Here is an 11,134-nt window from a genome sequence, read left to right as displayed (position 1 = left end):
CTTTACTTATGTAATACAATAATTGTATTGTAAAAATATTCAGTTTGTACGTTTATGCTCTTGTTCTCCCATCTTTTTTATACTTTGTAAATATTTTTATAATACTCAAAACTGTCAACCATCAATTGATAAAAAACCTAATTAACAATACTTATATATGCTAACCAAGTTGTTGCCCGCGTGCGTAGCGCGCGTTGCCACAACTAGTAAAATAAAATAAAAAACACAAATAGTGAATGTTTACAAAATAAAATTGGTGACGCGTTAATACTACGTGGCAGTTTGCTATAGGCGCAACCGCGCAATTGGTATGTTGTACTGTTGTAGGCTTGTAGCATCCTGCATCCATAAGGGTCGGGATAAGTCGTCGCCCCTAATTAATACGAGTAAAAAAAAAAAAAAACCATAGAAGAGATATAAAGAGTAAATTGGGGGTTTGAGTTGGTAGCGGTGAAGCCGGTGATCGGAAAGGAAAACTCCATCTTAAGTTTCATACTTTTACAGGAAGCAGTGTCTCCCATGGCTTACGTTGAGAGAGGTATGTTTGTTCGTCTCTTTCAGTCGATTCTATTTCTGAGTTATTTTTCAATTGATTTCTGTGCTGTTTTTTTACTGTAATTGGTTTGTGTTTTTCAATTAATTTATGTGTTTTTTAATTCATTTGTGATCGATCTGCTTTCGTCAATACAGATTACTGTATCTCCTTCCGATCCGCTGTGCATAATTCGTTGTCCTAATTGTTTTGATTTCAATTTGTTGTTGTTATCATTATTATTAGGGTTTGTGTTTCCATAAATGATTTGGTAGGTCACACATACACATAGATCATCGATTGTTTCTTACAGATGACTATGGTGAGGATTCTATTAACACAATTCCATGTTGAAATTTGATACTTGTTGTGTTGTAAAACACTTGTGATGAGATTAACATAAGCTATAATGTCAAACAAAAATTGAATGGATACATCCACATACTATGGAACAAGAATAACCAACTCATATTTTGATACCAACTCCGACACTTAAAATTTTAACAGAAACAGGAACAATTACATATTCATGATGAAATATGCATGGTCTTGTTGCACTCAATGGACAAACCCACTTTATCAATTTTATGGAATGCATTCATTTCATTTCATTCTGTTCCTCCAATTACAACTATTCAATATAATTCCGGTCTTGGGGTCTTTCTTTTACTTTGTGTGTTCCTCTGGGTGGAAATTCTCTAATTGCTTCCTTATATCCTATCAAGTATCAACGTCTATAATCCTTTTTACTCTCGTCTGATTATAATTCTTGTTTTGCTCGATTATTTCTTTAGCTGTTGGGCTCATTATACTCATTTTATTTTACATGCTCTGAGAAATTGAATTCTTTCCATCCATTCGTTTTGGTTATAGTTTTATTTTACATGCTCTGGTAGTAATGTCCGGCAATACAGACCTTTGTTCACTACCAGAGTTTTTCTTTGCCAGGTGTTGTCAAATCAAAGCAATCATTCTGGCGCTTGAAGACGCTCACTGATTCCTTCTGGTCTATCATCAACTTCATTGTAGTTTTCTTTACAACTATGTTTTCGGTGAGTATCACATTTAGTTTGCATTAGTTTATTACTCTACTTATGCAGTTGAAAAAATAAAAATAATTTGTAGTGCTGTTATTTGGTAACATATTAGCATGTGCCTTGTATTGCAGATGGAGAAATCAGATGCTTATAGGAAATCATCTGGGTCCAGCAAAAAATGGGATGGTGGTGGCCCTGGTGGTGGAAGTGGCCCTTACGGTGGTGGTCCTCCTGGACCGCCACGTGGGTTAGATAATGTTCGTGGATTGAGGGATGTTAATGGTGCAGATCATAGTAAGCTCCTTTTTCCTCATTCGATTGTTCCTTTGAACTTTGGATTGTTGTGTTAACCTATATTTTTCATGGTTCAGGCTCACTTCCTGCCTGTGGTTCCTGCTGCGGTTAATAGTCATTCATCTAATGTTAACCATCGGAAGTTGTATTGTGACATAGTGTGTACAAACTCGAAAGCTGGCATAAACTAAGGCTTTAGCAAATTGAAAATTCTCTTAGTGTTTGTTGCTACACCTTGTAGTTTTGGATACTTAAATCTACATAGCACTTTCATCTGATTATAAACTTGTTATATATTAAAAAAAAATTTATTGTGTATGTGGAATTAATGATCTCCAATTCTATTTGTTTGAATGTATGATTCTGCTAAAGATATGAAATTATGAAGTGATTATTTGGTAGATGAAAAAATATATAGAGGTCTGAACTCAGAACCATGATTACCATTACCATTTACCAGAGTCGGTTTGCTACATGTATTTCTACCATCATTGTTTATCAAATCAAACCCAATTTACTTAATCTTGCTAACAAACAATTTTAAGTTTCTATCAATCATTCAATAGGCCATAAAAAAAATTATAATTGTTGGCGAGATGCCGGAAATGAATGATATGTTTGAATACAGTATGATATATCTACACAAGTATACAACTTGAATTGACAAGGAAAAGATCAAATGGAGATTATTTACTAATAGTAGTATTTCAAATCACAAATCAATCCATTAGAGACTCTCCAGTCTTCACATGAAAATTCAAACAGTAGATTTTACTATCTCTTTCTAAAATAAGTTAAGTAGAAAGAATAATACTATACGGAGTACTACGTATTCCAAGGTCTGATCTACAAGACAAGTGTACACTTGTATTCAGTGGTGACATAGTGTGCATGAATTAATAGGAGTTGTATTAATGAGGGGCCAGGGCAAATTGTAAGATGTGTGTATCTAGGTTGGTAACATCTATAGAGTGAACCACATTCACCCACGTCACTCTAGAAGATCAGTTGTCCTCTTGCGCAGTAGTGTCGTTAAATTAGCTTTGTTAAACATCAGACCATTTACTATCTTTTTTGAAACTTTAGTATCGGGGGTAGTTGCGCTAAATATGGCTATATAACGGCTTCATCTTTTCTGCATGACTTGCATTATTATAATATCTCCAACCTTCTACCGTTACTCTTCTTTGAAAGGGAGTTGCATGTTGTATTAGCTAGCCTAGTGATTACAAGCTAAGAGAAAAACATCTGATTAATTACTAATTAGAGCGAGCTGAGGTTAATAATGGAGGTAGAAAAAGTGCAAAACATAGCCTTAAAGTTCAATAACAACAATAGTAATAGCAGTAGAATAATAGAAGAGAGCAGCATTCCAAAGGAGTTCATAAGGTCAGAGAACGAGCAGCCAGCAATAACAACGGTGCATGGTACTGAACTTGAAGTGCCAACCATTGATCTGAGCGAGGCCAACGAAGATGAACTGGTTGATCTGATTTCAAAGGCCAGTGAAGAATGGGGTTTATTCCAAGTCGTAAATCATGGGATTCCTACACAAGTAATTCAGGATCTGCAAAAGGCGGGCAGGGATTTCTTTGAGCTTCCCCAGGAAGAGAAGGAAGTCTATTCAAAACCACCACCTGGTTATAAGGGTAGTGAAGGTTACAGCAACAAGCTTGGTAAGAATATTGATACTGTTAGGCCTTGGGTTGATCATTTGTTCCACAACATTTGGCCTCCCTCTGCTATCAACTTCCATTTTTGGCCTAAGAATCCTCCATCTTACAGGTATATATGTATGTTCTTTTTTAATATGCTATCATTCTTAGCTTCTTGACTCGAGTATTCATTATTTCTCAAACATGGAACCAACCAAACAGGAAGGCCAATGAAGAGTACGCGAAATACTTGATAGGGGTAACAGAGAAGCTTATGAAATGCTGGTCAAAGGGACTGGGTTTGGAAGAGCATAAGATAAGAGAGGGAGGAGGTGGTGATGAAATGGTGTATCTGGCAAAGATCAATTACTATCCACCATGTCCTCGCCCTGAATTAGCACTTGGAGTGCCAGCTCACACCGATTTGAGTTTACTTACTATACTTGTTCCCAATGATGTAGCCGGCCTTCAAGTTTGTAGGGATGGTCTTTGGTACAATGTCCGCTACATTCCTAATGCCCTCATCATCCACATAGGTGACCAACTTGAGGTACTCTCTGCTAACTCTTCTTTTTACTCTCTTGTAGAGTCCGCTCATTTTCTTACCTTTAGGCCTTACCATGAATGTAATCACAGGTTCTTAGCAATGGAAAATACAAGGCAGTGCTTCACAGAACAACTGTCAACAAAGAAAAAACAAGGATGTCATGGCCCGTCTTCATTGAGCCCCCACCACACCACGAGGTGGGGCCTGTCCCGGAGCTCATCACCGAAAACAATCCGGCCAAATATAAGACTAAGAAGTTTGCAGATTACAAATATTGTAAACTTAACAAGCTCCCTCAGTGATAGATAATATGAGTTTGAGCTAGCTGGTTCATCCGCTTTAAACTACCTTTTACAGTTCCTGCATCTTTTTTACTATTTTTTTTTTCCTTAAGAGGAATTTCATTTTGTATCCTGGCAATTTAGCCTATGATTTGCTTTCTGAATAAACTCATTGCTTTCACTGCAAACCAAATTGGCTCCATTGACAGAAAACACTTCATTTTCAGAATGATCATAATACAGGGGCCAAAATTTCTAGCAGAACTTTGTCTAATGTTTATGCTCCTAGGGGTGACACGGCTGAGAAGTAACAAAAGGACCAATGTGTGCTCTTTGATGGATTAACAAAAAATCTGTCAATGGAACTAAGTCAAAGTAAACTGCTGACAGTAATTAGAAAGGATCATAAATTACAGCAATTTTTTTTTTGTCTATTTTAATACATCAGAACATGTTCTGTGTCTAGATCTCATATACAGAAGACACTGATAACTGATAATCAGAGTTCTGATGTATTATTTGTATCTAACTATATATATGCATCAGCTGATGAAACTTGCCTACCCAACATGAAACTAGCACCGTCTATTGTGTATTTTTGTGATGAACTTAAATTTCAATAATACTAAAAAAAAAATAATCTCAGGCTCTAATTGTACCCCAATGTCCACACCGGTACTGAGTATATCAAGGTTCCCAGGCCAAATGATATCAGGAGGGTGATCAATGCATATACGTATGCCCTCCAAGGATGACTACTCTCTCTCATTGCATTATATTCGGCCATGAATGTGGAGACAGTACTTAGGCATCCCAGGAGGCCAAATTGTATCCCTGAGGAAACTGTGTCACAATCCTTTGTATTGACCTACACCAATTACACAAAACTTTCAGATACTCAGCTAAAGGATTACCAATAAAGTTAAGCAATACTTCTAAAGCATTGAGCACATACTTCTATAAACTGAAAAATTCATGAACTCAAATTCAACAACAAAGGTATGCAAGATTGCAAGTGTTTAGCCAAGATCAAGAGCAGCCACAAAATGTCAAAACGGATTAAGACATTAAGCAACGAGGCAATTGATGCTAACAAATATCTAATGAGGCAACCATGTATCTAATTTTGAGTGTACTTAAAGCAACCACAATTGCCTGCAATAGGCCTTAAAGGCACATCAACCAAGCCCACTATTATGATTGTACGAGCAAATAGAAAAAAGCAAGCAAAGTAAGCATCTCACCGCTTTTTTCACCGTAGCAAGAGCTGCCATCACGCATGCTGCGGACACATTAGCAGCCAATGTCCCAAATGGGATCCATTTCCACCTTCCTGCTTTCCCCAATCCACGTCCATTGAATCGAGCAAGCCACCACCTCAACCAAACCCCGAAAGGACCGACAAGGCATCCCAACCAAAGTTGAGCACCACTGCCACCATTTTTAAATTCTTTGTTCTCCAAGATCCCACTTGTGGTCCACAAACCAACCCACACCAACATCAATACTGATAGAACTATCAAGTGACTCTTAAAGTTATTTACCCTCAACTTGCTGAAGCCTGAATTCTTTCCAGTCCTTTCAAGAAGCCACCCAAAACCCTTAGCTGTCTCGATTCCAATAATAATAGAATAAGCAGCAAGAAACAACCCTGCAATTAGCAAAAGGTGAGGATATACTGAGATAATAGATGATGAAACTTCAATGTACTTGCTGAAAAAATATTTACAAAGAAAGGTTACAATTAACAAAGCCATGACTATAGTAAATATACCACAAAGATCACAACTTACAAGTATTGCCATAAAAAAACAATTACCTATGAGAAAGCCTAGTACAGCGAATACCCAATGCCCATTGACACTAAGATCGAGCATTTTCTGATTCCAACCACTGAAGGTGGTAAGGCTTCCGAGATAACCAGTGGAAAGTCCAACTGCAAGGTAATCTGACATTTGTGATATATTGCCTTTGAATACTATTCCAAACCATCCCATTAAAAATGAACCCACCTGCAATATGCCCAAAGTTCTGTAAGAAAACATAACCAGTCCTATTATCTTTGCTTGAAGAGGCAAAAGAACCATTTTTTGAGAAGCAGTTGTTTAGGGAATTTGAAGATGCATAAAAGAGAAAACTAGAACCTTCTCAGGAGCTTGCACACCTGAAAGTTGGTTACTTCTTCAATTCTACACATCTAGTGAATCGAATCGAAAGGTAAATCTATCATGTTAGGCAATTTGATAAGAAAAAGAATAATACCATGTTAGATGGTAGATCAAGATATAGGATGCTCTTGTCACTCGTCACACCTATAACACTAGAGCCAAACAGTTTCTGTAGTAGAAACCTGGTAAGGACCTGCGAGATCAGATATTGCTAAGTCAAGACTCAAGTTACAATCCCAACTTGCAAAAGCCTGGAGTTATTACATGGTGAGATTTGAGAAATACAGAAAACTGCAAAAAGTTCTCCTCACTGCGATTTCTAAAAATCATGGATGACAATAAAAGTTCTTACCCCAAGAATTCCAAAGACAGCCAAATGTATGAGGTAGGCACAATATTCAAAAAATGGTGGCAGCTCCTTCTTCTCCTCCTGTAATCAAATAACGCACAATTGAAGTTAAAGCAAATGAACCACTCACATTATACAATGATTCAAGCAAAAGGGGTAGCCCTACATCTAAACGTGAGCTTACTTGCTTCTTGTGCAAGAGAGCACTTGTGGAGGGTGGAGTTATTATTTCAGAAACCAATGGTGATACTGGAGATATGGTGTTTGTGGTTTGATTATGAGACCAAAAGCCATATGAATTCAATAATTCTTCTGCATTTGGAAAAGCGATCCCTTGTTCCATGGATGATTGCCTCTGACTTCCTCTTCTGCTAACTATCCTATCTCCAATATCCCCAGCCAATGAAACAGATTCGTTTTCTACATCCTCGTCCAGATAAGGGCGAGAAGCACCTGACAGGCTAAATAATCTTCGCAGTGAGGCACCACTGCTGCTTGCTTGAGCTATTGAATCACCACGGGTCAGCTGACTGGGAGCAGGTCCATTTTCAACAGACAATGGGAGATCACTAGCCAAGTGATGTCTGTTAACATCAAGTGCCTGGTCTCCAAGTTCTGCTGGAGAAAGATTATCATTTGAATGTGAGGTAAATCCAGCAGGCAAACTAAAAGAAAGGCCTCCAACCGATGAACTGGAACTGTCAGTTCGTCCCAGAGAAGCACTATGCGTTGCTTGTGAATCGGTAGTTACGTGTTCTGCACTGATCTTGTCAGATTCAACAGCAGCCATTGGTCTGTAGACAGCTTCACTAGAAGCAGGAAGAAAATCATCAGGTTTTAGTATCCTTGACCAAGGTTTAATATCTACCCCAACTTGTTTCCTCATTATTTAGTAATAGTTCATTAGAATAATAGCATGAACAATCATCAAGATGTAAAACAGACAAAAAAAAGAGAACGATAGAGATGACAAGATTTGGATAGTTATTCTATAGCATTAATCTGCTGGAAATCATCTAATAATCATGAAGCAGGTAGCATAACTTATCTGTTATTAGTTGTAATAGTCAGTTGAAAACAATAAACATACATCATACATGTACGACTTTTAAGCGATAGTATACTCCAGGAAAATAGTGACAAATTCATAAATTATCAAATTATCAACAAGACTGGGTATGGTAAGTAAAGCTCAAACTCCGTATTACATTACATGATTAGAAAGAAAGAAATTAGTGAGAGAGTATGTACTATGTAGGTCAGCATTTCACAAAAAAAATGACATCATGGGTAATTGAGGCAAATTAACAAGTTTATTAATGATTGATTTAATAATATTACTTTATAGGTGATAAAATAGAGGAGTTGGAAAAAGGAAAAAAAGACAAAATGGAAGATGTGTCCTCCATTAACAAGGCAAAAAGTGAAAACTCGGGATAAACCCAAAACTAACAATTAATTTATCCAGCCTATTAAAAAGTTAAAAATACAACAGTGGAGATAAAATCAATTGATTAACAGGAATAGCAAAATCAAATAAGAGAGAAAAGCAAATGCAAAAGAAATTAAGAAAGAAAGAAGAGAGGAAGTTTACCATTGAATTGCAACTCTTGAAACTGAGGAACGAGGTGAAGTTGCGTTGATGACAGAGAAATTTCAACAAGGAGGATGATAGAATCCAACGACAGAGAGATAGAGAAGGAATCCTGCATCCAACACCAATCCCCCGTGAGGCATATGGGATTTTTGCCAACCCACATTGACGGTTGACTTTTACCCTCTTTTTCCTTTTACTTCAGTTGCACCTAGGCCCAGTAATTAGGGGGTGTTCAATTTTTTTATTTATTTATTTATTTTTTTTTTTTTTTTTTGGTGTTTCTTCTGATTTACCCTTAGAGCTAATCCGGATTCGAGGATCAGTTCTGGATGGTTAGGTTCCATTCCCCTCTCGATTGTTATTGTGGGGGATCAAATACGAGTCATTCCTACCAAGTTCAGTCCCGATCACTACTACACCAATATCAAATTGGTGGGATGTTCAATTGTTCATTCTTCATTGTTCAATCTATACACATTACACCATATTGGACCGTGATTCAGAAATTTTACTCCATCCATTCCATATTACTCGTTTGAGTTTCACCATCTATACATATACCAAAAACAAAGTGGGTACTAAATATTACAGAATAATTTTTTAATTAGTCTTTTTAATATTTGGGTTTAAAAGCTATAGACTAATTACTCAAAGGTTGTTTTCATATACTTGTAATTCAAAAGTTATAATTAAAGTATTTAAATGAACAATGAAAAAAGTTAAAATATGTCAATTATAATGGAACAAAGAGAATATTCTTCAATTTACATGTTGGGAATTAAGAATTTTATATTGTGACCAATTTTTATATTACAACCCTTCTTGTTACGGCCGGCCGCATCGTGTGGCCACTTAAAATTACCCCTATAAAACCGACCGTGTAATTCCTATAACATTGACCGAGTAACTCTATAACAATGACGAAGTAACCCTGACGAAGTAGCCCCCATTACAATAGCGAAGTAAGCCCTATAGTGGCTGGCCATACGGCCTGGCTAGCCACATACGTAGTATAAGACTTTGTGTTTATATTAAGGGTGTGTTTGTTTTATTTTATTTATTTTATCAGTTTAGACAAATTTAGTTCAAATTTTAAATTCACACACAAAAAAAAAAAAAAAAAAAAAAAAAAGAAAGGATTTTGCCACCGCTAAGATTTATATGAATTTTGCCACCACTAAAATTGTAATAGTACTTCTAATGAATTTTTGTAACCACTAAGATTATGGTCCTAATTTGAATTATTTAGGAGCCACTGATACATATTTACTGTATGTATTTGGAAAGTAAGGAATAGGATAGTGATGCTAACATGCATTGACGATGTGGCTATCTAGAAAATGGTAATCCAATCGATCAAGTGGCTAGCTTTAATTTGCCTCGAGTAAGGAGGGTACGTAGATATCAGCCATTAACAACACTTGACTCAGCTCGTTACTCCAAATATTGTTATTGATTTAGGAATCATAATTATATCAATATAAGAGTCATAAAAGGCTATAGAATATAGATAGATGTCCATTAGATTATTCTAGTTTCAACATATTACATGGTACGTGGTAAGTAGACCAGTACTTGTAGTATGTTGTTATTTGTTTGACGCTATATAATCTATATAGACTAAAAGACACAAAAATATGATAAGCATTATTGATCTGATTGAGAGTATAGCCAATTAAGGGGATATCGATCAAATTTAAATATCTGATTGTGTGATCAATTCATGGGCTCGTCCTTCCACACAGCGTCAAGAGAGGTGTCTCAATCATGATCTCACATAGTCACATAATAAGTCCACCATTATAATAAATTAATCAGTGTACAAAGCTAGAGAATGAATAGCAACCATTTGTTAATAAGTTAGAAAGAAAGAAAGAATGGCAGATGAGGGAAGCAAGAGGTTTAGAGGAACGGTTAAGTGGTTCAATGGCTGGAAAGGGTTCGGGTTCATTACCCCCGACATCAGCGATTCAACTTCCCAATTGGAAGATCTCTTCGTTCACCAGACTTCCATCCGATTCGACGGATTTCGTACTCTTTACGACGGTCAACGGGTTGACTTTCAGCTGGAAGATGGCAGAACCAGAGCTATCGACGTGGTCCCTCTAGGAAGACGCCGCCGCACTGGTGTTGTGGAGTGTTATAACTGTGCCGGATTGGGCCATTTTGCTAGGGATTGCTATGCTGCTCCTGCTCATGCTCATGCTCATGCTGAGGCTGCTGATGCTGAGCCTGGAGGGGCTCGGGGATTTGATGGCTCTCGTGGTCGTGGTCGTGGTCGTGGCCGTGGCCGTGGCCGTGGTGCTGGGAGTAAAGGAAGAGTGGACTGCTTCAACTGCGGAGAGGAAGGTCATTTTGCCAGGGATTGTCCCAGTTGATCTCTTTTTCTTCAACAATATACTTACTCGTATTGTATATTTGCAGAGTCATTATACTGTAATAACTGTATAGGTTGAATGGGTCTCGTCTTCTTCCACTTCTGCGCCTTGTTTTATTCTACAGTAGTACATATTCTTATGGTTTTTAATCCATCATTTGTAACAATACTCTGATTGGTATATATTCTTGAATGATACTGCATATTTATAGTCCGTATTTTAATTTGTAGGCACTTGAAGTGATCATTATATTTTAATGAGTAAGAGAGTTAAATACATGATGTTCAGACAATGTT

General features: G+C 37.0%; 4 protein-coding genes across 7 annotated transcripts; 3 read left to right on the top strand and 1 right to left on the bottom strand.

Annotated features, from left to right (window-relative positions):
* The first annotated feature begins 362 nt into the window (after positions 1 to 362).
* Positions 363 to 2,236, top strand: LOC110714531 (selenoprotein K-like). 2 transcript variants are annotated; one of them, XM_021893064.1, is made up of 4 exons: positions 363 to 538; positions 1,481 to 1,584; positions 1,701 to 1,863; positions 1,941 to 2,236. In XM_021893064.1, exons 1-4 carry the CDS (start codon positions 520 to 522, stop codon positions 1,973 to 1,975), a joined length of 321 nt encoding a protein of 106 aa, XP_021748756.1. In that variant the 5' UTR covers positions 363 to 519; the 3' UTR covers positions 1,976 to 2,236. The 2 variants fall into 2 exon arrangements, with proteins under 2 accessions (XP_021748756.1, XP_021748757.1); XM_021893065.1 differs by having other exon boundaries at positions 365 to 538; positions 1,429 to 1,584.
* Positions 2,237 to 2,819: 583 nt separating this feature from the next.
* Positions 2,820 to 4,534, top strand: LOC110714529 (flavonol synthase/flavanone 3-hydroxylase-like). The gene is made up of 3 exons (XM_021893063.1): positions 2,820 to 3,648; positions 3,741 to 4,068; positions 4,155 to 4,534. Exons 1-3 carry the CDS (start codon positions 3,149 to 3,151, stop codon positions 4,365 to 4,367), a joined length of 1,041 nt encoding a protein of 346 aa, XP_021748755.1. The 5' UTR covers positions 2,820 to 3,148; the 3' UTR covers positions 4,368 to 4,534.
* Positions 4,535 to 4,716: 182 nt separating this feature from the next.
* LOC110714528 (fluoride export protein 1-like) lies at positions 4,717 to 9,045 on the bottom strand. Of its 3 annotated transcripts, none has more exons than XM_021893060.1 (7): positions 8,458 to 9,045; positions 7,030 to 7,667; positions 6,867 to 6,944; positions 6,609 to 6,707; positions 6,166 to 6,358; positions 5,591 to 5,997; positions 4,717 to 5,214 (listed from the first exon to the last, which is right to left on the bottom strand). In XM_021893060.1, exons 1-7 carry the CDS (start codon positions 8,621 to 8,623, stop codon positions 4,996 to 4,998), a joined length of 1,800 nt encoding a protein of 599 aa, XP_021748752.1. In that variant the 5' UTR covers positions 8,624 to 9,045; the 3' UTR covers positions 4,717 to 4,995. The 3 variants fall into 3 exon arrangements, with proteins under 3 accessions (XP_021748752.1, XP_021748753.1, XP_021748754.1); XM_021893061.1 differs by having other exon boundaries at positions 7,048 to 7,667; positions 8,458 to 9,040; XM_021893062.1 differs by having other exon boundaries at positions 7,030 to 7,672; positions 8,458 to 8,596.
* A 969-nt stretch (positions 9,046 to 10,014) lies between these two features.
* LOC110714084 (cold shock domain-containing protein 3-like) lies at positions 10,015 to 11,134 on the top strand. The gene has a single exon (XM_021892554.1). It carries the CDS (start codon positions 10,338 to 10,340, stop codon positions 10,836 to 10,838), a length of 501 nt encoding a protein of 166 aa, XP_021748246.1. The 5' UTR covers positions 10,015 to 10,337; the 3' UTR covers positions 10,839 to 11,134.

The sequence above is a fragment of the Chenopodium quinoa genome, unplaced genomic scaffold (assembly GCF_001683475.1).
Source record: "Chenopodium quinoa cultivar QQ74 unplaced genomic scaffold, ASM168347v1, whole genome shotgun sequence".
Classification (NCBI taxonomy): Eukaryota; Viridiplantae; Streptophyta; class Magnoliopsida; order Caryophyllales; family Amaranthaceae; genus Chenopodium; species Chenopodium quinoa.
This window is presented reverse-complemented; position numbering and strand designations above follow the sequence as displayed.

What these genes read in the sequence shown, in the direction of transcription:
- LOC110714084 (XM_021892554.1), top strand. Translation starts at nt 10,338, where the DNA reads ATGGCAGATGAGGGAAGCAAGAGGTTTAGAGGAACGGTTAAGTGGTTC.
- LOC110714531 (XM_021893064.1), top strand. An exon ending in TCTTTACAACTATGTTTTCG is followed by an intron (nt 1,585 to 1,700) that starts GTGAGTATCACA and finishes CTTGTATTGCAG; the next exon opens with ATGGAGAAATCAGATGCTTA. An exon ending in TGTTAATGGTGCAGATCATA is followed by an intron (nt 1,864 to 1,940) that starts GTAAGCTCCTTT and finishes TTCATGGTTCAG; the next exon opens with GCTCACTTCCTGCCTGTGGT.
- LOC110714528 (XM_021893060.1), bottom strand. Translation starts at nt 8,623, where the DNA reads ATGTGGGTTGGCAAAAATCCCATATGCCTCACGGGGGATTGGTGTTGG. An exon ending in AAGTAAGCTCACGTTTAGAT is followed by an intron (nt 6,945 to 7,029) that starts GTAGGGCTACCC and finishes ATTTGATTACAG; the next exon opens with GAGGAGAAGAAGGAGCTGCC. An exon ending in TGTACTAGGCTTTCTCATAG is followed by an intron (nt 5,998 to 6,165) that starts GTAATTGTTTTT and finishes TGCTAATTGCAG; the next exon opens with GGTTGTTTCTTGCTGCTTAT.
- LOC110714529 (XM_021893063.1), top strand. Translation starts at nt 3,149, where the DNA reads ATGGAGGTAGAAAAAGTGCAAAACATAGCCTTAAAGTTCAATAACAAC. An exon ending in AAGAATCCTCCATCTTACAG is followed by an intron (nt 3,649 to 3,740) that starts GTATATATGTAT and finishes CCAACCAAACAG; the next exon opens with GAAGGCCAATGAAGAGTACG. An exon ending in ACATAGGTGACCAACTTGAG is followed by an intron (nt 4,069 to 4,154) that starts GTACTCTCTGCT and finishes ATGTAATCACAG; the next exon opens with GTTCTTAGCAATGGAAAATA.